This window comes from Lemur catta, chromosome 6, assembly GCF_020740605.2.
Source record: "Lemur catta isolate mLemCat1 chromosome 6, mLemCat1.pri, whole genome shotgun sequence".
Classification (NCBI taxonomy): Eukaryota; Metazoa; Chordata; class Mammalia; order Primates; family Lemuridae; genus Lemur; species Lemur catta.
This window is the reverse complement of record NC_059133.1, coordinates 19,226,449-19,252,646: the sequence shown is the minus strand read 5'-3', so window position 1 is coordinate 19,252,646 and position 26,198 is coordinate 19,226,449. Positions and strand designations below refer to the sequence as shown.

The window sequence follows — 26,198 nt, the reverse complement described above, 5'->3', positions numbered from 1 at the left end:
AAATTGCATAGTTTTAAAAAACACTTTTAAACAGTATCTAATTTGGGAACTGTAGAAAAAAATGTTATTGATGAAATCCTATAACCAAACTCTTAGCTATGAACACAGCGAAATAAACAGCTAAGCAACTTTGTTACTTGAAATTTTAAAACATGTAACAAAGCATATATTTAACGAGTCTGGAATATGAAAAAAAAGCAGTGCTTGCCTATGTAATTTAGCTGTAACTGGATGAATGTACTAGAATTGCAAATTTTCTAAGCCTATGCACCTTTAAATTTAATTGATTGCAAATTAGTTGACATTCAAAAGTTCAACTTAATAGCATTTAATGTAGTCATCTAACTCCACAGAACTTAAATATTTTTAATAATAGAATGTTCTAAATCATCAAATCCATAAGGATCTACATCAAGTATACATTAGTACCAGGCTCATGGGACTTTATAATTTATAGGCTAGGACTTGGTGAACCAGGATTTGGGGTGGCATAATCCACACTGGGTCTCTTGAGACATATTCAAGTCCAAGGCAATAAACAGAAAATTAGGAAGGCAAGCCCAGGTAAAGTGCTGAGCAAAATCAAAGTTGGAGGCTCAGAAACTAGGACTGTAGGTAAGAACCATGGTCCAAGGAAGGAACTATAAGCAGTATAAGGCCAGAAACTCTAGAAAACAAGACGAAAGGCACAAGAATAGATGTGTAGCACCCGAAAGACCTTGATCATTGGGCCCAGGTTCTTTCCCAGACAGGATACTTCCTTTTTTTTCTTTTTTGAGACAGAGTCACGATGTTGCCCAGACTAGAGTGCCGTGGCGTCAGCCTAGCTCACAGCAACCTCAAATTCCTGGGCTCAAACAATCCTTCTGCCTCAGCTTACCGAGTAATTGGGACAAGAGGCATGTGCCACCATGCCCAGCTAATTTTTTCTATATATTTTTAGTTGTCCAGCTTTTTTTTTCTATTTTTACTAGAGACGGGTTCTCGCTCTTGCTCAGGCTGGTCTCGAACTCCTGAGCTCCTCGGTCTCCCAGAGTGCTAGGATTACAGGCATGAGCCACCGCACCTGGCCAGGATACTGCTTGATTATCACCTTCCTGAACCAGAATCAGTTCCATGGTTAATATGTGCCCTGGGCTGATAGGGGGATAAGAAACAAAGATCTAGATAACATAGACCTGCCACCTCATTGCTCCGGAAGAACAGAGCACATGGTAGGAGAGAGAAAAACTTTTTCCAATATTAATTATGATTTTGGTAAACCCTCAAACTTACATGCTAGTACCAAAGGCATTGAAAATATTTTTCAATAATGCCCAAATTTAAGAATATGCCTTTGACCTTCAAGTACATGTGCATATGTGCATATTGGCCTTTCAGCACACACAGAGTCGTAACTTTTGCAACGGTGGCTTCATTGAAATAAGAGAGAGGGAAGTGCCTGTGCTGAAACTCTTCACTCCAGAATAACATCAATTAATGAGTGTAGGAACTAAAGAAAGTCAGGACTTTGTTTTAACAAAAATTTAGCCCTCAAGACACTCATGATAGACTAACAAAAAAAAAAATCAAAAAAACAAAGAAAAACTAAGCCTGATCCAATTATCTTAGAAAATACATAAAATTGAGACACTGTTTAAGATCATGTAGTATCACAGCTGCTTCACAAACGAGTCCCATTGATCTTGCCAGTTTGATCTGTGAAGTTCAATTCAATATGGTTGAAAGCAGGATTATCAGTTCCACCATCTTCCATTGGATGAGATTTATAGCTTAAAACACGCTTCTTCTGAAAGAAAATGTTAGCATGGTGATTAGAAAAAAGAAAGTGTTCATTCATTTAATTCTAACTAATTGTTACTACTGTCTTTATTCCTCTAAACCAGCTTTGTAATCTACTGAGAGAGATATACAACAGGTATAGCCCATCAGAGGTAGAGAGATATACAACAAACAGCTCATCAAAGGATGGGATATACACCTGGATATATGCCTTTCTTGTCCATCACTATTCAAGAAAGAGGTGGAGAACTAACTAGCATTCTATACAGCTAATCAAGCCCAGTCACCTACTTTAAGGTAAATGAAAGCCAACTCACTTTCTTAAAAATATCAAAATTGGATAAGAAGTCCTCTTTGGTTAGTATGAATCTGCTGTCTAAGTTCTGTTCTCTTCCTCCTGAAAAAAAATATAGATTATTTACAATGTTAAAAAGAGATGTGCAACTGCACAGTGACATTCCATCCTACGGGCATTTAACTTATGCACATTCAACTCGATGTACTCATAAAACACAAAAAGAAAGAGAAACTTTTAAATAGTGCTGAAGACTTAGCCCACAGTACCCTTTCCTCAGTCAGCCTCAGATCCTACAAGCCTCTCACTATGATAAATATGAGTTCTATGTAGAACCTCTGCTGTTGCTGTTCTGGAGATAGAATCAACTTTAAATTAATTCATTCAACATTATTGAGTGTCTGTTGTATGCTAGAGACTGTGCTAGGTGCTAGAGAAACAGAGGAACAAAAGAATCACTGGACGCCCAGATTGTGGTCTACTTAGGAAAACATTTATCCCCATTTTACTGATGAAGAAAGAGGCCCTGGGGCAAAGTAAAGAATCAAGTGGGGCTGAAATGCCAACCAACTCTGTATGTCCTGAATTCTTATGGGATTTCTAGTACACTACAGCAGGTTTTAAAACATATTTGCCAAACAATATCAGAATTGTATGTTTCTAGATTTTTTTTCAAGGTGCTCACTGCTGCTATGGAGTGGGAATCAGTCATTTATGAAATTAATGAAGTTGAAGTTTTTTTTATGGATATCACTCACCTGGGTAGAGCATTACTTTTAAAAATAAAAGATACAGCTGGATATAGTTATCAGAATCAAAGCATTTAAGGGAAAAGAAAGAGTACTCAAAGGGAGTTCTCTGACACCCACTTTCTTAAAAAAAAATGAGTTGAATAAGGACCAAAGGTCGAATATTACAAGGAGACTGATTAGGTATATTCCAGATATGAACAACTGGGTAACTGATGGGAAAAGTTTAAAATAGGTCTTAAAACATATGAAAACAGACAAAAGAATAAACCTGCTGTGCTGGCAATTTTGTTTATGAGAAAAAAAACGAGTCCTTTTGGGAAAGAAAGAGAATACTTTCAAACGTTTGTTACAAACTTCATAATTATAAATACAAATGTCACAAAAGTTTAAGAGACACTGGTGTATCCAGGTACCAGAAAACAATTGACAGTCGTGTTCTGTAAAGTGGCACACTGCTGCTGGCTCTGTAGCATAAAGCAAACAAAGACATCAGACGTACTTGGAGAGAGCGTAGGACTTCTGACCAGTTGTAACACATTTAACAAGGAGGGCAGTGTGGCCTTCCCCTAGCGTGGTTGCTATGGGTGTCTATGCATGAGAGGGGTGCAGGGAATTAGGGAGCCCAGCACTTCTCACCGACTCCATGTTACTATCCCTGTCCGAACCACTGTGATCTCTCACCTGGATTACTGCAATGGCCTCCTACCTGCCCCTGTTCCCTTATAGACTATTCTCAATACTGGATCAGAGTGCTCCTTCGAGAGTAGAAAAGTAAATGAAAAAATATCCCATAGAGCAGACCTAAAAGACACAGAGATGGAAAACAGGAGAGAAAAGACAAGAAAATTAGAGGAACTATACACCACTCGAACATTTGACTAATCAGTTTCCAGAAAGAGAAAGCAGAAAATGACAGGAAATTGCAAATAAATAATATAAGAAAATGCCCAGAACTCAAGGACATGGATCTTCAGATTGAAAGGGCCCTACTGAAGGCCTAGGTCAAGGCAGTCATTATGCAAAAATGGGTCACATGTGAAGGGTCAGCAGGTGGCATGGCAATGTCACTCATCAGCAACACAGTAAGCTAGGAGAAAATTAAGACATACTCCCAGAAAAAAAAAAAAAACTTATTTTCAACTTAGTATTCTCTACTCAAACAAGTTATCAGTCAAGCATAAGATAAATTAAAGGAATTTTTTTTCAGACATGCAAAATTTCAAAAACCTCTTCCCTTGTCTACCCTTTCTCAAGAATGTGCTATAGGATGTGCTCCATTGAATGAGGGAAGTAAACAAAAATGAGGGGAACCCAACAGGAAGGACACAGAGTGAGGACAAAATGAAGTCTCAGGCTAACAGTTCTGTAGCAATCTCAGAAAGCAAGTTATACTATGTGTATGACCAATTTGATTTTTTTAAATACACTCTTTAAAAAATTTATAAAGGTCAAAAGAAGCCTTCGCCCTATTTAGACATAAAGGTTATAATTATTATTCCTTACATGTATATACTTCTTTACAGTTTACAAAGAATCAGCACAGAACAACAGAATGATCAAGGCTCAGAGATGCTGTGAAGATATGTGTAAAATCCTGAGTGTGTAGTAGCCACACACAGTGTTTCCAAGCATCTTATTTTTATCTTACAGCCAGCTGTGAAGTAGGGAGGTCAATGATTACTGTCCTCATTTTACACATCAGAAAGCTAAGGCTCAAATTAGCTACGTGACAGGCCCAAGTTCCTACAGCTACTAAATGCCAGAATCAAGATTCAAACAGAGATGGATCTTCTGCTCTCAAGTCCAGTCCCTCAAATTTCCCAGGAGTCAAATGGAAGAAATAATTAAACTTGTTATTAACAGGATCGGAGTAAAATTAAATAAATAGCTATAAAATGGATATAGTAAAAAACAGGTATAGAGGCAAATTCAACAATATTAATATTTAGATGGTTACCTGTTGATAAACTGAGAAGTATCCCCACAAATAATGTTACCAAAGTTCCAATAGCGCTGAAGTACAGGTATGATAAAGAATACCAGTTATCCATCAGTGGAGTCCTAAGAGAGAGCAAAAGCGTAACTATAAGATTTCATGTAATGCAACTAGCAACTACCAGTATGTGCCAACACTTCTCATGGCAAGGTCAAAATATAATATTTAACAAAGTTTTAATGTCATAATCTGCTATCCCAATTTTATCTTATTAGATCGGAAATTAAAAGTATGACTTCATTTAGACCATGTACTAAAATATTTGGGTCATGTTTATTCACTCAACTCTTAATAATGTCCCAGGTGCTGCTCTTGTCACTGGAGAGTCAGACAGAAATAAAGTAGATAAGGTGCCTGCCCACATAAAGTTCACATTCTAACAGGGAGATAAATACAATAAACTAATCAATAAACATTAATTTCCACTGGTGGAAAGTGCTGTTAGAAAAATAGAACAAGATGATGTGTCATTAACAGGGAGAAGAGGGAGAGACCACACTACAATGAGGGGTCAGAGAAAACCTCTGGGAAAAAATGACATTTAGACTGAGATCTGACTTACAAAAACTTCTTGAGGAAAAGCATCCCAGGGAGTAAATACCAGCTGACCGAAGCATAGTGAGCAAGACACAAAGTGATACAAGACAAGTGGTAGACAGAGGACTTTTTGTGGGGCTTGATATGAGTTGGGACTTAACTCCATGGGCAGTGGCACTCGTTGCAGTATTTTAAGTGAAGGAGTGACATGATCACTCTACAATCATTTCTACAACTGTTGCTCTAGGGTTCCACTTTCAGCTTTGATAAAGTTGCTTGATTTAGATAAACCATCCTGCCAAGAACAATATATTAAAACTGGGGGATAGGGAGGTAGGCAGGTTTTTAAAAACATCAGAGAGATTAAGCCAATGAGAACTTAAAGGGCCAAGAGCCCAGAAAAAAGGAAAACGATTGAGGTGAGCTAATGGAATTAAGAGAGTGTGATGTAGAGCCAAAGACAAAATAACCCAGACTAGAGAATCAAGAAACAAACCCACAGAAAAATAGTTACTTGGTTTACATGGGTTTAGTTGCCACTACATTGCAATGAAGCAAAAGGAGAGTCTTTTCAATAAATGGTGCTTGGTTAATTAAAATATCCATATGGGGAAAAAATAATCTTGATCACACCACCCACAGAAATCAATTCCAAAGGGATTACACTTCCTAAATAGAGACGGTTAACAGTAAAACTTTTAAATTAAAAATCCGAGGAATATCTGTATGACCTCAGGGCAGGCAAAGATTTCTTAAACAAGACACACAAAGGACTAACCATATAGGAAAAGACTGAGAAACTGAAATTAATTAAAAGTGAGACATTCTGACCACAAAAGGTGTCAGTGAGAGAGTAAAAGGCAACCCATGGAATGGGAACAAAATATTTTCAAAACATATCTTGTATCTAGAATAGAACAAGAACTCCTACATAAATAAGAAAAAGACAGAGAGTCCCTTTCAAACGAACCAAAGACTTCAATAGCCATGTCACAAAAGTAGATGCCCCAATGGCCAATCAACATATGAAAAGGTATTCAACTTCATTAATCATAAGGGAAGTACAAATTAAAGCCACATGTGCTACCAATATACAGCCATCCAATATTGGGAACTGAAAAGAATCAAAACTGAATCTGGCCAATGGAAACCAGTATCTAGGCAACCAAAAGCTCTCTAACTCAATCTTCAGCCGTGTTGCTCACTGCCCTTGTACTCCAGCCTTACCAAACTAGCATGATTGCCCACGACGCCATGTTTCTTCAGACCTTCATGCCTTTGCACTTGTTTTTTCTTCACTGTGCAACACACACTCCTCCTTCTGTGTGTCCCCTGGGCTCAGTCTTGCCACCTCATTAACTCCAGCCCATGTAATACTCCTCTTAGAAGGTTTCCTTGACTCCGCCCAGGCAGAGTTAGGCTCTTCCTCTTCCTGGATCTCATGATATCCTATTAATACTACTTATCATGATGTGTTTTTTAAATGTTTATTTTCTTGTCCAAGTCTCTTCTGGTCATTAGTCATTTTCTGTGATAAAAATGGCCTTCCAGACTTTCCCCCTCATCTAGCCAAATCTCTGCTTTCTTCAACTAGAACTATGTCTCTGCAGTCTTCCTGTTAGTCTACACTCCGACTTTGTCTATGCTCATTCTTTTAACAAATATTTATCAAGTATTTATTAGCTATTTACTAAGTGCTAGTTATTATATGTATCAAGCTTACTGGGTTCGTTGCTCTGTGTATATTTGCACACACTCTCTCCAGCTACATTATAATTTCCTGGAAGGTGGGAAACAGTGGAGGAGGGTGACTTTCTTCAATGGGTATTAAATAAATGGCCAGCACAGTGCTGGGTACATGATCCATGCTCAAAAATCCTTGTTTATTAGATTAAATATTTTATAAATACGCTAACATATAAAAATGATTATTATGGTACCAGGTACATAGTAAACCTCAGCTAATTTATTTGTTTCAGGAATCCAAATAACCATTTTGCTTAGACTCTTAAATTAAGCGTCATACTTACATAATCAGGACAAATGCTAAGCAAAATTGTGAAACAAGAAATACATCCCGTATTTCCTCCCACTTAACCTTGAATTAATCTTTTCTCCCTTTCTGACTCTGTCTAGTCAGTTTCCCAACACCCTCCCATTAGCGCTTTCATGCCTGTCCAGATTTCTCCCCATGTGTCCTTGCTACTCTCTCCACAGCACCTCACCTAGTAAAATCTCCCCCAAATATGCCTCAAGCTCTGAAACTACCTTTCCACTCCACCATGTAGCACTTACCTGCCTTGCACTCCCTTGAGCATCCCACTTTCAAGTATTCTTATAGCTGAATTCCCTCTGGGACATGAATTGCAAATAATGGCTATATATATGGCAATGTCCCTTTTCCCAAGAGTGTGTCTATTTCAAGAGGGAGACATCATGTCTTGATCCAAAAGAGATGACTCTAATGGTGTCATTTGAGACAAGCTGGCACTGTGGCAATATTTTGGGGACAATGGGCTTGTCTTTGCATTCCTCAAACATATCTATGGGGTTTGTGCTTTAAGGCTGCACATTTATATTAATATATCCACCAAGGAAAGTCTTGCCCTCACACCCACTATACAAAGAAACAAAACTGTACCCGTGGGTCTACATCTGCAGTCACCAACCCCTGGGACCCAGAGCAGTACCAGTCTGTGGCCTGTTAGGAATCAGGCCGCACATTAGGAGGTAAGCAGCAGGTGAGGGAGCAAAGCTTCATCTGTATTTACAGCCACTCCCCACTGCTCACATCACCACTTGAGCTCCGCCTCCTGTCAGATCAGCGGTGGCATTAGATTCTCACAGGAGCACGAACCCTATTGTAAATTGCACACTCGAGGGATCTAGGTTGCTCGCTCCTTATGAGAACCTTACGCCCGATGATCTGAGGTGGAGCTGAGGTGGTGATGCTAGTGCTGGGGAGTGGCTCCAAATGTAATAAATGTAATGTGTTTGAATCATCCTGAAACCACCCTCCCCCATGACCCCCACTCCCTGTCTGCAGAAATATTATCTTCCATGAAACCAGTCCCTGGTGCCAAAAAGGTTGGGGACCACTGGTCTATGTCATTTCATTAAATCAGAGAATCTCAGTATCTAGGGGCTAAAAAGTGTACTGCATAAGTGAAAACTCTACTGGGAAGATCGTACCAGCAACTCACTGCTAGTGCCTAGAATCTTTAACTGAACAAGTAGTGATTATTTAACATATTTAGATAACTGTAACTTTTGGTCAGTAAAGGCTATACTTAAAAGACTATACAAGCAATATTTATTTTATAATTGTGCTTTTAATTTTAAAAGTTTTTCAAACATAAAGACAATTCATGCAGCTAGAGCTGGTGTTTGGTAGCATTTACTCATGATAGAATCTTTTTTCATTAATATTTAAGTCTTCTCCAGATCTGTAGACAGGGCAGACATTTCTACAGAAATTAAGAAAATATGGCATTTTTTTCTATTGCTGAATAAAATATTATAGCCAGCCACATGGGTTCTACCCATTTCAGAATTAGGCAAAATCACAGTGCTGCTGTAGGTAAGACAAAAAGCAACTAAAGTTCTCTGCTTATTGCATAAATTTTTAAAAATAGGATATTATAAAACTTAATTTAATACCTTTCAACATTGTGGATTTGAAAAGCACTAGTAGAATATGGCATTTCTGTGGTTGTCATCACATTCGTCCCGTTATATGAGCTGTTGCAGCCATAGGTTTCAAGGTTTAAGGGCAATGTTCTCTCGGGAAGTGCAGGGTAAAGTTGAGCTCCAATTCCAACCCATAAAGAAATGGCAAATCCAGCCATCAGTCCAACAAATGTTCCCTGCAAAACAAGAGTGCTTTTAAAAGAAAAATAACACAGTTTTCTCTGAGATAGAAATGGACTTTAGAATGTCAAGTTCACCATGGTCCAAGCCAAATTGACCAGCTCCCTTCCTACAAGTACTCTCCCCTGCAAGGCCTCTGCCCTGTGTCAAGAGCATGAGAGGCCCCTTTCCCTCCACCTAGAGCCCTATAGACACTGACTCCATTCCCTTTTTCATATCCCTATCTAGCCAATAACCACCTCCTGCCCATTTTTCTTTTCAAATGTCTCCTACTTCCATTCCTTCCACTCTGTTTCCATGGCCAGAACTATGCTCCGGCCTCATCACTTCACACCCAAAAAACTACAACAGTCACATAGTTGACTCTAGGCTAGTCGATCCCTTTATTTTTATTTAATCTAGGAATAAATGGCATGTCGTAAGAGCACCAGACTATGAAGACAAAAGCAGACACAGGGTTTATCCCTCTACTTAACAACAAGCATGACTGTGATTGTGCTGCAGGATAAGTAGGGAACACTAGCAAGTAGTTTTCACAAATGACTGCGATAGTGCACACAACCAGACCAGGTGTCTCTAGAGACAAATGGAGATGGAATGGGGGAACTTACTTGGCCAGCTGTCCCCTCTGAAGACTTTTGGTTTCTTAATCTTTGGAAGACTTGGCACTCCCATACACACACCCCTTCACCAATAGCCCAAGTGTTCTGCCAGCCCTTAATGATGTATGCCCTGGTTCCAAATTACGGGGTTGAAAGCAAACCTTGAGCTGGGAAGCTCCTCCTTGTAAGGAAATTTCCCTCATTCCTTTAGGGAATAATGATCAGTCAGACAGGGCAGCCTGAGCCTCAGGAGCCACATCGAGAAGAAAGAGAGGGATATTTGAGGTAGGTGTGGATATATGAATAAAATCACAAGCTAGGAAGAAAAGAATAGTGTGTTCATGCGAGCACGAGAAGGACGCTGGCCAGATCAGGGAATTTGAGTTGGGCACAAGGACTGTGAGCTCTTTCATATGCTGTAAACTCTTGAGAGCAGAATTAGGTGTCTTTATTTTTGGTGCCCTAGCACTTACCACAATGCTGGACATAAAGTAGGAAGACAATAAATGTTTTTAAACAACACGAGATTGGAATAGTAGAGTGGTCAGCTGCTGACAGGCCAAACTTAGCTTACTCTCAGCATCATACATGGTTTGATCAAGGATCCACAAAATTATAAAACCCACAAGGGCAGAAACATACAGTGTTCTACTCCCAAGACAGTGCTCAGCCCATAAATATTTATTGAATAAATGAACAAATGAATGGATGAATGAATGAGAGGGAGGGAGGGAGGAAAAAAAGAGGGAAGAAGGTCACTCCAAGGAGTGGTAGATAATCTGCTGGTGAAAAACTTGGATATGGTAAAAGAGGTACTTCCTATGGCAGGAATGATAGTGTCTTTTTCCCGCCCGCTAAAAAGGACATGTTGAACTCGGGCAGCTACAGCTCCTCTGAAGGCAATTCATGGTGGCAACAGGCGTCAAAAACCAAAAGTTGATCTTTTCTTATTTTTCAGATACTCGACAAACCGCCATGTATTTCATAATGCAAAGAGTCTAATCAAAGCTTCAACATTCTGAGGTGAACACAAACGAGTCTCTTTCATTGTGATTAATTTCTACCAAACAAGCTTTGCATATGACATTGAGACTTAATAGTAATAATAACAACAATAGCCCTTATTAGTATCTGCCTTACCAATTCTTAATGCCTTATGAGGAAAATGGAATTCTGAACATGAAGCCATAGTTCTGTAGTTATTCTATATCTGTCTGAAACAATTGTACATACATTACCAGTTTTTCCTGAACTTCATCTTGTAACAGGACTGAACCCATGGACTTTCTCTTGGCTTTCAGAGAGATAATTTCTCTCCCATTTTTTTCCAAACAAAATGTAGTACTTCTAAGCACAGATATGTCTATATAGAAGAACAGAGATATTACCTCTTTCTGGATAATATTCCCAATTATGATCACCCCTTTGGAACTAAAACATGTTGTGGAAACTACAGCTTTAAATATTAAGAGAGGAAACTTTCTGGCCAAAGTGGCATAGATCTCATTGCTTCTCTTTGCTGTACTATGTATTTTTTTAAATTATGTCCTTTAAGAGATGAGGTCTTGCTCCTTCACCCAGGCTGGAGTGCAGTGGCATGATTATAGCTCACTGCAGCCTCAAACCCCTGGGCTCCAGTGATCCTTCCACCTCAGCCTCCCAGGTAGCTGGGACTACAGACAGATGCCACCATGCCTAACTAACTTTTTTCTTTTTTTCCTTTTTTAGAGGCAGGGTCTCACTATGTTGCTCAGGCTGTTCTTGAATTACTGGCCTCAAATGATCCTCCCACTTCAGCCTCCCAAGTAGCTGGGATTACAGGAGCCATCACACCCAGCTCTTTGGTGCACTATGGTTATTCACAAGAATTCCCAGCTTTATTGTCCTTAAATCTCTCATATCTGAACCTGATGATCTCATTCTTTAAACCCTAGCTATTAATTTTTAAGAAGGGCAAGAAAATAAGCATATAAAATATGTTGCTCCTTTAATTATATTATGAGTATTTAAAATTGCACTATATGGTTCCAGCAGTTTCCATTTAGCTTCACACATGCCGGGTCTAGTGCAGAGCACTTCATTGCACACTCCCTCAAAGTCAATATGGGGAATGTAAGTGATCGACACAAGTTTCTAATGACAGATCGCAGAGGAACCATATTTTACAACTGAGAAAAATGTGTAGAGCTCTTACTGCAGTTGGGAAAGTAATGTGCACACATATTCACTCTTTATACTTACAAGTGAGTTGGCACAGGGAACCAAAATGCCCAAAGCAAACATGCCCAGAAGTGGTCCACCAATCATGCCAAATATGCTGAGTGCTGCCTACAAAAATACACAAAGTCAGCAATTAGCAAATGTAAATCCAAACTGAAATGTTTGAAAGTAATTTCATCAGGGTGACTATTTAAAGTATTCAGCCTCCTCCTGAAAATCATAGTTTTATTCATGGAAGCCTTGTCATTGGCAAAGAGGTAATTAGAACTTGGAAGCTTCTGCTTCTCCATCTCAAGTATCCATCTGTTCCTCCAAGAAAAGGCAACAAAGTACAAAGAATATAGAGAATCCTGGGACAATGGGAGCATCTACATGAATGCATGAATCAAGCATGACACCACTCCCCTCAGTCCTGTTCTTGCAGGTATTTATAAATCACAGCACTCCTTTGTGCTTTGATAGTCTCAAAATCTTCCTCAAAACAAGATTGTGGACAAGTACTGCTAAGTGACCAGAGACGGTAATGAAACCCATTTTCCATTCCTGATTTGGTTCGCTAAGGATGAAGGAGAATGAAAGATATGATTTTTAAAAGATTGATCAAATTGTGTAGAAATAGATTTAAAATCTGATTGGATAACTGCAACCTTTGTTTTGATATAGAGATGCCAAAACTGTGCTAGTGAAAAAGATTTACAATCCAAAGCATGAAGATATGCAAGTAACTGAAGCTTCCAAGAGATGTATGTTCCCAATAATAAAATGCCTAGTTTTTAAGAATGGACAGAACCATAAAAGAATTAGCCAGATGACTAAAAATAGCAAAAATTAGCTGGGCATGGTGGCACATGCCTTAGTTACAGCTACTTGCGAGGCCGAGGCAGGAGAATCACTTGATCCCAGGAGTTTAAGGTTGCTGTGAGCTAGGCTGACGCCACAGCACTCTAGTCTGGGAAACAGAGCGAGACTCTGTCTCAAAAAAAAAAAAAAACTGGAAACAATCCTGATGTCCTTCATCAGGTAAGTGGTTAAACAAACTATGATACATCCATACCGGAGAATACTATCCAATAATAAAAAAGAACAAACTAATGATACATGCAACAACCTGGGAGAAATCTCTAGAAAATTATGCTGTGTGGAAAAGGTTATATACTGTAAGATTCCCTTTATGTAACATTCTTGACTGGAGGAAATTGTAGAAATGGAGAACAGGGGTTAAGGTGGGAATGGGGGCAGGAGGAATGTGGATGTGGCTACAAAAGGGCAACAAGAGGGATTCTTATGGTGACAGAAATGTCTTGCATCTTGCCTATGCCAATGACAATATCCAGGTTGTGATATTGTACTATCAAGACGTTATCCTTATTGCAAGATGTTTTCTCAAGATGTTACCATTGAGGGAAACCGAGTAAAGGGTACATGGGCTCTCTGCGTATTATTTCTTACCATTGCATATAAAGCTACAATTATCTCAAAATAGAAAGTTTCATTTAAAAGAATTGTAAAGAGGGTAGTAATCTCTGCCTCTTGATATCTCTACATGTAGATATATACCGAGAGAAGAATGGAACGATGGTCACATCAACTTTAAAAAAAAAAAAGAATTTAGTGATCATGATTTAAGCCTGCAGGAGTCAGCTCTTACCTGTAACAGAGTTCCCATTGTCGATGCCAGTGCAGCCATTCCAATACACAGGACTCCATACAACACACCTGGATGGATGACACAACAGCAGGTGTAAAATCTAGACCGGAGATTCAGAATTCTCAGTAGAATAAGCCACCACACCTTTGATTCAAAGTTGAATAATACGACTGAGGTGAAGAATGGCCACGTACATCAGAGCCAGCAAGAAAAGGAAACAGCTGTTGTGCGACAGGATCAGCAGTGTGCGATGAGGACAAACAAAGCCCTTACACTGTGTCCCAGGATTAGCTACAACAGTAGGTTACATAAGTACAGAATCCCTAGAATGAACTATAGGGATTTTAAAACTAAGTACTACACTGTATAATTAATCTAATCCTCCATAACATTTGGATATAAAGGAAAACTCAGGTCTCTGTTTCAACCTGCCAAAAACAGGGCACCATTCCACTCTGCCCTGTACAACGAGGCAGGGGAGGGACGTAATAAACAGTAGAAATTAGAGTGTTCTGACTTTTAAGCATTCATTTCTCCGGGAAGTGGCTATCCATACCAAGGGGTGTTTTGGGACCTCTAGCCCCCTCTTAATCTCCACGAGCACTCCCAAGCCTTTCCTATTAAGCTAGCAAAGAAAAGCAACTTCAAGACAAGTATCTTATTTTCCCACTTCTTGCCACGTTGTTTCCCTAAATGTCTTTACAGAAATTCTCAAGCCACCATTGGTGGTCAGATTATGGAATTTTTTTCTTCCTCTTTTGATTTTCAGTGTTTTTCAAATTTCCTCAAGGTATATGTATTGCTTTCAAAATCATACGAAATATTATGCAAAAAAAATCCTTTATGTTTTGAGTTCCACTCAGCAAGTCACCTGAAATCCATCAAGGTAATTTCCCATATTCAGAATTCAAAATGCAAAAAAATGGAATGGGAAATTGGCTTATGAAATTATTTCATTCCTTATATTATGTTATTTCTATCTTACTATACTAGCACTCATACCTTTGTTAAATATATTGGGTAAATAATCTCATTGCGCCTGAAGGAAAAATTTTACATTAATTTTTTTCAGAGAGCTCTTGTTGCAATGATTTTTATGTCTCTAAATCCTAATTTAAATAGTATTTCCAACATCTTTAGCTTGACTTCTCTCCATTTGACAGGCCATGAATTGTCACCATTATGAGGTTTGGTATTCGAAGTTATTAGAAACATACCCAAATCATCTACCAAGCTCTTCTCTATGATGTTCTTACTGCAAATACCTCAAGATTATGAGGTCATGGTACCCTTCAAAATGAATGAAAATCTCATCTATATTCGCTGAGTTGAATTGCCATTCATCAACATCATTCCATGAGCACCAGGCAGTGCCTCTTGTTTTATATGCATTATCTCACAACCTCATAGTAACCCTGAAAGGTATTTTTGTGCCCATTTTCCACATGAAGAAATAGAGGCTCATATGAGTTACTGGATTTCCTCAAGGCTAACAGCTAGTAAATTGATGAAGCAAGATTGGGTGTATCTGGCTTCAAAAGTATCTATTCATTTTACTAAACTACACAGCCTCCATAATCCCATAATGAACTAAATACTCTTTAGGAAGCATTGTATCATTCTGAAATTACACTCCAGGATTAAAAGTTGGTACATAATAAAATGATGCATCGCTATTTAAATTTAGGGAACACCTAAAAATATAAATTAAGTAATTATTCCATGCTACAGTCATGGCAATTATATATAGAATTATGGCCCAAAACAGAGTATCATTTACGATTTCTTTGACAGTCCATTAGTGCTACTGTGTTGAGGCTGAAGATTCTTTTTTCAAAAATAACTTTGTTAGTCATTCATTCCACATGAAGAATGAAGTACACTGGCAAGATTTCTTTGAGTTGGCTATTACATTTAAGATCACTGGGAACTGGAGAAGTTTAAACCTTTCCATTTAAGCTTGTATTTAACCCCTCATAAGGTTCTAAGAACAGAACTTGAGAATTCCTTGCACAATTTTATAGACCATCTTCAGGACACTGTACATGAGCAAACAGAACAGACAATCAAGATGAGTCAAAGATCACAATACTGTTTCTTTATCTTTACTTCATACATACAGACCATGTACCTGAAACTGACATATAGGAAACGTCATAGAGAAAAAGTGTGGCTCTTGGTTCCAAACTAAGGATATTTCTTAGAACTGTTGCCTAAGGTTAAAAAGGGAAAGAGTTTAATTTTGTGTGTGTATGGCTAATAATTTTAACATAAATTTGGGATAAGAAGAAGGTAGGAAAGAAGAAGGGCCAAATACAGTAGGACCCCTGGAAATCATCTTTTGCGATCCACTGACAACTAATTGAAGTGTCTCCCAAATCTTGATTGCAAATACAGCAGTGTCCACATGAAGTTGCAAGCACATATATGAGGATTTACAGTCATACTCAGAGGTTCTTACTCTATGTCTTCAGTGGAAAAGAATTTCTGGTGTCTCAAAAAAATCATCTCTCTGAGCTAAAGTGGAATTATGAAAACAGAAACTTACTCATTCCTTGGGAAATCCAAGACAGAGACCTTTCTGAGAGCGATCTGAAGTGAGGTTTTATTAGATCTTCCACAGTTACTGCTGCTAAGGCATTAATACTGGAGGACACTGTGCTGCAAGGAGAAGTACAACTTTTGATTTATATTATGTTACCTCTAATAATACTTTAGGATGAGAGAGGGGGGAAACAAATTGTCACTTCTAAAATATAACCAGATTTCTACAATGTGATTTTTAATGATCACAGCCTCTCTTTTTGGAATCTGTTATCATCCAAGAATGATTCAGGCAACATCCATAGGATTGATAATAAAAGAGAAAGGATATGTTAATGTTGCCTCCATTTTGAGGTTAATCCTCAGTGTCTATGAAAAGTATCTACATAAATTACTCAGCATGACTATATACAACAACTTTAAAACATATTTTTCTTTGTGCATAGAAAGGACTGTTATAAGACCTCCCTAACATAGACCATAAATATCAACAACATTAATTTCCTGAATCCTCCCTAACATATGGCGTGCATGTTGATAAGAATTCCCTGTAGCAAACACAAGAATAAAGTGCAATGAATAAGTTCAATCACAAAACAAAAGATTCCTTGGGCAGTGTATATTATTCAACATGTAAAGGGAATATTTAATTCTAATTTTCCAGTTGACCGTGCTTTAGCCACATGTATGTTTTAAACCAGGCTATAGACACCCATTTTTGATAATCAGTGAAAGCTACCATCAACTGATCATCATTACTGTGTCATTATAAAGTATATGATGATATGATGATATATGAGACAGCAGTTGAAAGTGGAGCCCGATGACAACAGGATGACATCTCACAGAGATAAGAGTTGGATTGACAGAGAGGATACCTGCAGCAGATACCTACTTTGGGCTATTTGTACCCGTGCCCAGAATTCAGCTTTATCTCCCAAAATATTCATAATAAAAGAAAGATCCCCAAAGGAACACCATGTGTTATTTGGGTCGTAGTTCATACCTTAATGTTCCACTATAAGCACAGGCCACGAAAAGTCCAGGAAGTCCTGGATAATCTTGCAGAATGTCCAGTACCAAATAAGGCATGAGCTGAAAAATTCCAAAATTTACTCCTGAGTACTAGTTGCTACTGAATAAAATTAATTAATGCCTCATTTAGCTTGGTGTTCTTCAGGAACTTTAAGGAGCTATTCCACACAACTGAAGTTTCCAAATACCTAAAATTAAACTATTTAATTGCCAAGACTTAAAGCAATGAATAGGACAGTAGTTTTGTAAACAGATGTTGGATTCAGACAGATGTGGCTTTGTTACTTAATTTCTCTGAGTCTCAGTTTCCTCATCTATGAAATAGTAGTAATAACACCAACTTCATACAGTTGCTATAAAAGTTAAATTAGATAATCTACATAGAGCTTTTAGTATAGTATTAATAACAAGGTCCAAAATCCTCTACCTTATCATCATCTTTCTATAAATCTTCATTGTGATTATTTCATATCTGAGTGGTTCCCTCAAGCATAGGTAGAATCAATGAGATAAGATTGATACGAAAATTGTAAAAATATATCTAGGCACCAGCCCTGCTTCCTCAGAGTGAATCCAGCAAAGTGTACCAGAAACTCATCTTTGCTCTCCTGAGGATAAGATTTTAACATTATCTTCCACTGCCTTATTTGCATTGTATCCTCGGTGGGATGTTAATTGAATTGGTTCATTAACACAGTCCTGGAAACAGCCAGTTAGAGGGAAACCTTAGCAGAGGCTCCCTAAGAGCTTGCAAGCAAGACACCCTGAATGTATCCTATGACAAAAAAGCCTCAAAGATAGGAAGTTGCAGGGACTTTATTTTTGCCCAGGCTAAAGGGAGGGTGTATTAGAAACATTTTTTAAAAATCCCTCTAATCTTCATGACACAAATTGGAGACCAAAAGAATGAGAAAAATCACAAAATATTCTTGATTAGAGGCAATATAATAGAAGTGTCCCTCCACTGCCTCCGTCTTTGTCGTAAACACAACTCTGGGATTCTCTGAGCGAACAGGAAGTGTGTGTTTATCAGAGGGAGGGCACAGGTTAAGACAGGGTTGAGATATGCAGCACCAGGATGTTCTCATTTTCTAATCCCACAAAGTTGTATTTTCCTGGGAGTATATGATGCATTTGCACCACCATAAAATTCAGTGTCTCTTTATTCTAATGAGTCCCCTGGGTGCTTGATCTAGAAGCAAGCCTTGGAAAATAATTTTAGCAAGAACTCAGACTTTGGAGTCAGATAGTCCTGGGTTCGAATTCTAGCTATACTTTTTGAAAGATAATATATGGCAAAGAGGTTCAAAGTTAGGACTCTGGTGGCAGCTTGCCTGGGTTTGAATCCTGGTTGCTGGTTTCCTAGCTAGTTACTTACTTAACCTCTCTGTGCCTCAGTTCGTTCATCTTTGAAAGGGAGATAACCATAGTACCTATGCCATGGAGTGGCTGTGAGAATTAAAAGTTGAAATTTACATAAAGCATTGATAGTAGTGCCTAGCTCTTGGTTGGTATTTGGTAAGTGCTCCTAGTTACTCTTATTTATTAGCAATGTGACCTTGGGCAAGTTATATAACCTCTCTGAGATTCATTTCCTCATCTATGAAATTGGAATTACAGGGTTGTGAGAATTAAAGGAAGCATGTAAAGCTCTTGGCACAGAATCTTATTACATAGTTGGTACTCAATAAACGTGCACTTATTAGATCCATTTCGACATCATAGAGAAACTATAAGATAAATTGTTTATAAATGAGTAATCTAACAACGCCCACAAAATGTTCTACAGTACCATGGTTTATGTAGATTTTTTTTAAATTGTGTTTTTACATTTCTATATCCAGCTTCCCAATCTATTTCTATTTAACATTTGACTTGAATTTTTTCCAGGTATTTCAATATTTTAATTTTAGATGCAGCACTCTTCATTCTTGCTATATCTGCTAAAATAAATTTTTGCTAAATGCTTTATAGAAATTAAAGATGATTATTGTGTGCCCACTTGCTGTTTCTCTACAAGAACATCAACACTGCTTCCTCCCCACTAATAAGCTTTTTGAATGTCACTGATGCACATGGAAGAAAGACATGATACTGAACCTGGTCTAGTGCAGACACTTTCTTGGCTGTCCAAGGATCACAGTCTTTGTACCTGGAATAAAGGGCGAGCCCACAAAACACTGAGCAGGTGAGGATCACCCAGAGTCCCACGAGATTGATGTAGAGAGACCTAAAGGAGTGAAAACAAACCAGCAAAATGACAATTGTAATTCCTATCCCAAAGATTAGGAAACCCATTGCATGAGCAAAAGAGACCTTCACGATTCTACTCAATAAAGGCACATTACCTTTTGCTTATCAAAAATGCTACTTATTTTATTCTAGTCTCATATTCTGTTTCTGACGTTAAGCAACAATGTACTTGGAAATATTTGGAATAGATGAGGTTGTTGTCCATAATGTGTCCTCCTGGTCAGAATTCCAGGGGCATTGTTAGCTTTATAAGGGAACGTAATTATACTACTTCAGGTCTTCTTGTCATGAAATAAGGATTTTAATAGTCAACACAGCAGTACCTATTACTCATTTTCCTTTTAAAACTAATGTAATTATAAGCTGCCAAACATTATTAGCATCTACATAGCAACTCACCAAACTTGTTTAAATGTTATTTATAAGACTACACATTAAGTATGAATGCAAACTTGTATTCCTTGGACAGATACCTTTTCAAACAATGTTCAGCATTACAATATACTCTGTGTGCTCCAGTACAGCATAAAGGTTTACACAACAGCACGGGAGTCAGACTGAGCATAAATCCTGGCTTTACCATATAAGACCCTGGGCAAGTAATTCAGCCTCTCTGATCTCCAATTTTTTCATTTACGTGTAGAGATAACAATGCCTACATCACAGAGATCTACAACTAAATGAAATAGTATATGTCATATAGCACAGGACTTACACATAATAAACACTTGTTAAATGGTAGTTATTGATATTATTGGTGTTAATGTCATTGAATGCTATGTCTTAATAAGCAGTTGAATAGTAAACACTTCTCTCACTCAGGTGGCTACATGTTCTTTCCAATGGTGCTATAGTAGACAGTGCTGAGCCGCCCTGGGCTGAGGAGAGGTATCATCCTCCAAGGTCATGCGGGGGCGGGGGGGGGGCAGCCTGCATCTAATGACTAGTGGATTCAAAGGTTTAATGGCCCAGTCCCTTCATCCTACTACCTTGGGACAAGTCTAAAGACCCACTGTAGCTCTAGAGCTCTGTGGAGACTACATTACAGTGCAGTGTCTCCCTCCGGCCAATCCTGCTTTCTTCTCTTCCCTTCTACAGGTAGTGATGCCCTAATAAACTCTCGCATGCTAACTTCCGTCCCAGAGTCCACTTCTGGAAGAACCTGCCCTGCAATAGGTGCCAGATAACAAATTGCTAGCCCCTTCCCTTGAATTGACTAACATTACAGTATATTTTGTTATTATCTCATCTCCAAATTACCAGAAAATTATGCCCAGATACTCTCATGCTCAAACAGCTCCTCGCACTTACATCTGAGTTTAATGTTGTTGAAATCATGCTGTTTTATTTGATTTTCATGCCGTTTAAACTGATCACTTATCAACACCTGATAATGTCCCTTGTCAATCAATGTTAGTAAGTCTCGGCTTTTTGACAGGGATCCATTCTTCCCACAGTACCAGTACTGGAAAGCAAGTGAAAATGATTCCCCTGGGTTCAAAGAGTCTGCCTTGCTCAGGAGATCCATTGGGATATTCTTATGGGAATTAATCTTTATTAAGAAAGTTCTAATGCTGTTATTTTAGCTATAAAATTAGGCTTTTTGAATTTCAGGTTCCCAAGGAAATAGGAGAAGAACTGGTACACAATTACTTTGGGACAGGTATCAGCTCTGATACAGATTTAAAAGTCCAATAGACTACTATATACATAAATTACTTTCTTTCAAGATTCCTTAAAATACCAGAACACCTAAGTCCATTTGGGGGAGGATTCCATATCCAGTTATTACATTCATATTTATATATACCTTTCATTATGAAATTTTCCAAAGACTTAATTTCTAAACCAATTAACTCTCAATATATTGAATTCTGACATATGACATCACAATATGTTCATCTTCTCCTCTGAATGGGAATAGAATTGCCACTCTACACACCCCAACCACCCTGTATTCTTAATCTATCTAGAATTTTTAAGCCCCTAAACACATGTGAGCAGAGTCGACCTTATTTCTCAGCTTAATGGTGGTCACTGAGCTGATCTGAGGCCTCCAGAGAAAGAACCAGCCACCATTCCACACTCTTTGCTAAGCCAAGAGAGGCTGGAGAGTCCCTGGCCACGCTGTCCTTCCTACCTCTGTGCTTTTGTCCAAATCACTCCACCTACCTAGAATGCCTTCCCACTTGTCTCCACCTGCCCAAATTATGATTATTCTTCATATTCAGTCTTCCAGGTCAACAGGAATCTCTCACCTACCCTCTGCCTTCATATTACATCAGATGGAGTGGAAAAAGGAATGCACACTTACTAGACTTCTATCATGTATGTAGCAAACACAGTATTGCATGATACCTCCCATGAGACGTAGGTATTTCTTACACTTCTTTTACAAGTTTAGAAACTGCATCTCAGAGGGACTAAGTATTTTCCCAGGATCAGTCAAGTAGCAAGTATTACAACAGTGTTATAAACCCATAACTGTGTCTGAAAATGAAATACAAGACACTATATATACTCTGGAACATTTCCTCTATTGCTATACTGTTTCATGAAATTATTATATCTCACTATTATTTTACTTTTCATATACTGGCATATATTTTCCTAATTTGATATTAACTTCCTTCATGACAAGGGCCATATGTTTATAATTTTTTTATCCCCATAGGTCCTTATACAAACAGATGCACAATAAATGCTTATTTATTTCATAAGATTTGTCTTACTTTAATAATTCATATAAATATTTTCAAATATCTGATTTAAAACATACAGTACCACTTTGTCCTGCTTGGTCCTTTTGTAACCAAGTATCCAATTTATCTCTTGGAATTTCTTGATACAAAAGACTTAAACTTGAGTAATACTTGACTTATGGAAGTGTTTCCATAAAGACAACTGATGTGTTATTAATGATTTGTGCACCATAGTGTATGACTTACATTTTTGCCTGGAATCTGCTTTTACAGGAAATATATCTCTGCACTTGGGATTGGTTGATACCATAGATGCTGGTCCACGTGAAAGTACCTCCTATAATAATTGTCCAGAATGTGTGTCTTTGTAAAGGATTAGGATTAAAACTAAATGAAAAGAAACAGAAGACAAATCTGAACTGTTAGCAAAAGACTAAAGAAAAAAAATCCTCCTAGACTATTTTTGGACGCAAGCATTGTGTACTTACATACATACATAAATATGTACAAATGTATTAAGTAATATAAAAGGTAGAAATATTTCTAACTTAAGTTCCATGACATAAAAACTTATTTTCAGAGATCTGGAAATTCTAGACGAGATTGAGAGGAAATGAATGTCCTAATCATTCTAAATATTTATATAAGTTGTTCTCCTATAGTCTTAAGAACCTGTTGTGTAAACTATTTTGACATGCTATAATCAGAGAAGAACATAAAACACACAACACAGAACACAGGGGCAGGAGGATACATTCCTAAGTGCACCACAGCAATAAATTTGGTACTAAAATTTAAAAAAATTAACACATTTTGTGTATATAATTCCTCTCTCAGCACATGTAGTCAGAGTGCTAATTTATATTCAAGTTCAAGAAGTCAGTCAATTAATGCAGTTTGAAGGTTTTCATTTTCTAAAATTACCATATGCCAGTATAATCATGCCTTCATTATAAAAGGCTGTATGCATAAGCTAAATACTAATAGTTTAAAACCACTTTATGACATGTGCATAAACCCAAAATATTGTTACAAAGAAAGTTCAACTTCCATGCTTGAAATATCTTTTAACCATTTTTACTTGAAGGAAAATGATTTTGTTCATCTCTGACACACCACATGAGCTTGAAAACTTTCTGCAAAATTAGCTTGCATGGGCATGTTTTGTAATATATATTTTCTTTTTTCTTTTTCTTTCTTTTTTTTTTTTTTTTTGAGACAGAGTCTCATTTTGTTGCCCGGGCTAGAGTGAGTGCTGTGGCATCAGCCTAGCTCACAGAAACCTCAAACTCCTGGGCTTAAGCGATCCTACTGCCTCAGCCTCCCGAGTAGCTGGGACTACAGGCATGCGCCACCATGCCCGGCTAATTTTTTCTATATATATTTTTAGTTGTCCAGATAATTTTTATTTCTATTTTTAGTAGAGACGGGGTCTCGCTCAGGCTGGTCTCGAACTCCTGACCTCAAGCAATCCACCCGCCTCGGCCTCCCAAAGGGCTAGGATTACATATATTTTCTTTTTTCAAATTTCAGATTATGGGGGTACAAACATTTTGGTTACATATATTGCTTTTGCATCACCCAAGCCAGAGCTAAAAGTGTGCCCATCCCTAGACAGTGCACTCTGCACCCATTAGTTATGAATTTACCCCTACCCCTACCCCCTTCCACCTGGCCAGCACCCAATGAATATTACTATCATGTGAGCACCTAAGTGTTGATCAGTTAGTACCGATTTGATGGCGAGAACATGTGGTGCTTGTTTTTCCATTCTACTTCACTTTGAAGAATGAGCTCTAGCTCCACCCAGGATAATACAAGAGGTGCTAGTTCATCATTTTTTATGGCTGAGTAGTACTCCATGGCATACATATACCACATTTTATTAATCCCCTCATGTATTGATGGGCACTTGGGTTGTTTCCACATCTTTGCAATTGTGAGTTGTGCTGCTGTAAACATTCAAGTGCAGATGTCTTTATTATAAAATGACTTTTTTTCCTTTGGGTAGAATGCTGGCGTGGATATGGAGAGATAGGAACACTTACACTGCTGGTGCGACTGCAAATTAGTACAATCTTGGTGGAAAGTAATTTGAAGATATCTCAAAGAACTAAAAATAGCAATACCATTTGACCCAGCAGTCCCACTACTAGTCCTCCACCCATGGATACTTTTTGGAAATTACGAAATACTAGATATTAAAATTGTGCAAATCCATTTCAGATCTTATATTTGAGATCAGTTGAGTAAAGTGTTCTGATTTTATGCATATCCTCCCATCAATTCATGAGTGGATTAACAAAATGTGATGTATATATTTTTCTCATGGAGTACTACTCAGTCATAAAAAGGAATGAATAAATGTCTTTGGCAGCAATTTGGATGGAACTCGAGACTATTATCCTAAGTGAAGTATCCCAGGAATAGAAAAACAAACACCACATGTACTCTCTAATAATTTGGAACTAATCGATGGGCACACATGGGCACAGAGAGAAGTAAAAGTCATTGGAAATTGAGAAGGAAGGAGAGGGAAGAGGGGAGGGGTAAAAACCTACCTATCAGGTACAATGAACACTATTCAGATAATGGGCACACTAGTAGCCCTGACTTAAGCACTGTAAGAGCTATCCATGTAACAAAAACATTTATACCCCCTTAATATTTTGAAATAAAAATAATAAATTATTGAAAATGGTTGGAATTGATTCACAGACATTCATTCCTGCAAATTAACACATTGACCCTGTCCAATTTCTGGAAAAGCTCTTCTCCAACTTTGATGCTTATTTTCAGAAGACCAGAAAAGGGCCATCAAGTGCAAAATGGCTTTTCTTTCTTCTTGCCAGTGATTCCAGGTTACCTGTCTCAAAGCAGGGCTGCTTAAAAGAAAAATAAGCTGGTCCAGGTCAACACGAGTCCCTTTCTATATTGAACATGATGGACAAGGACAATACTATTGATCCAAAATGGAAGGTTTTTTAAATATTCTTTTGAATCATGTGATATATCTGGGATGAAATGTCTAGTTTCCCCATTGTTCTTCCTTTAAGAAAACTGAAGAGCTGTTTAAGACATGTTACAACATGTGCTATACTGTCACTTAAGGCATCAGCCATAACTTTTCTAGGCAATTCTCTAGAAATAATATATAATATTATATAATGTACATTATATACATATTTGTATATAACATACACATACATATGATTATAATACACAATCCTAATAAACTATATTAATATACTATATATTGTCAGGTAAATATCAAAAGAGAAACTCTCAGGGCTGATTAAAACAAAGAATTGTCAAAATGGAATCAATGTCTTTTAGTGTGTGCCTCCTAAGAGGCTTCCTTTTCCCATCTTTCCACTTGTCTTATCATCCTGCCCTACCTTTCAACCGATTCTGGAATTTTTTTTTTTTTTTTTTTTTGAGATAGAGTCTCACTCTGTTGCCCGGGCTAGAGTGCCGTGGCATCAGTCTAGCTCACAGCAACCTCAAACTCCTGGGCTCAAGCAATCCTCCTGCCTCAGCCTCCCGAGTAGCTGGGACTACAGGCATGTGCCACCATGCCTGGCTAATTTTTTTCTATATATATTTTTAGTTATCTGGTTAATTTCTTTCTATTTTTAGTAGAGACGGGGTCTCGCTCTTGCTCAGGCTGGTCTCGAACTCCTGACCTAGAGTGATCTTCCCGCCTTGGCCTCCCAGAGTGCTAGGATTACAGGCATGAGCCACTGCGCCCAGCCTATTCTGGACTTTAATATCTGGAAGAAAATACTCTTTTGCCATAAACCCCTTCTCAGGAAGAAGCATCATCTTAAGTACCATGCAACTATCACTTGTCTGTTTCAACCTCTTAAAGAGCACGTGGAAAACCCTACACATTTACTCACCAGCTTCAATTTGCTATGCCATATCCTTAGTGGTTTTGTTGGTTTGTTTTCGAATGTAAA

General features: G+C 38.0%; 1 protein-coding gene across 1 annotated transcript in view; it reads right to left on the bottom strand.

Annotated features, from left to right (window-relative positions):
* Window positions 1-1,350: 1,350 nt before the first annotated feature.
* Window positions 1,351-26,198, bottom strand: part of SLC5A8 (solute carrier family 5 member 8) — a 46,592-nt gene continuing 21,744 nt past the window's right edge. The window contains exons 6-15 of the mRNA XM_045553133.1: window positions 22,483-22,623; window positions 19,382-19,511; window positions 17,253-17,341; window positions 16,251-16,363; window positions 13,703-13,770; window positions 12,076-12,162; window positions 9,023-9,228; window positions 4,787-4,890; window positions 2,100-2,179; window positions 1,351-1,789 (exon numbers count right to left, since the gene is read on the bottom strand). Coding sequence (XP_045409089.1) covers window positions 1,664-1,789; window positions 2,100-2,179; window positions 4,787-4,890; window positions 9,023-9,228; window positions 12,076-12,162; window positions 13,703-13,770; window positions 16,251-16,363; window positions 17,253-17,341; window positions 19,382-19,511; window positions 22,483-22,623 — 1,144 coding nt within the window. The 3' untranslated portion in view covers window positions 1,351-1,663. The remainder of the gene's footprint in view (window positions 1,790-2,099; window positions 2,180-4,786; window positions 4,891-9,022; window positions 9,229-12,075; window positions 12,163-13,702; window positions 13,771-16,250; window positions 16,364-17,252; window positions 17,342-19,381; window positions 19,512-22,482; window positions 22,624-26,198) is intronic.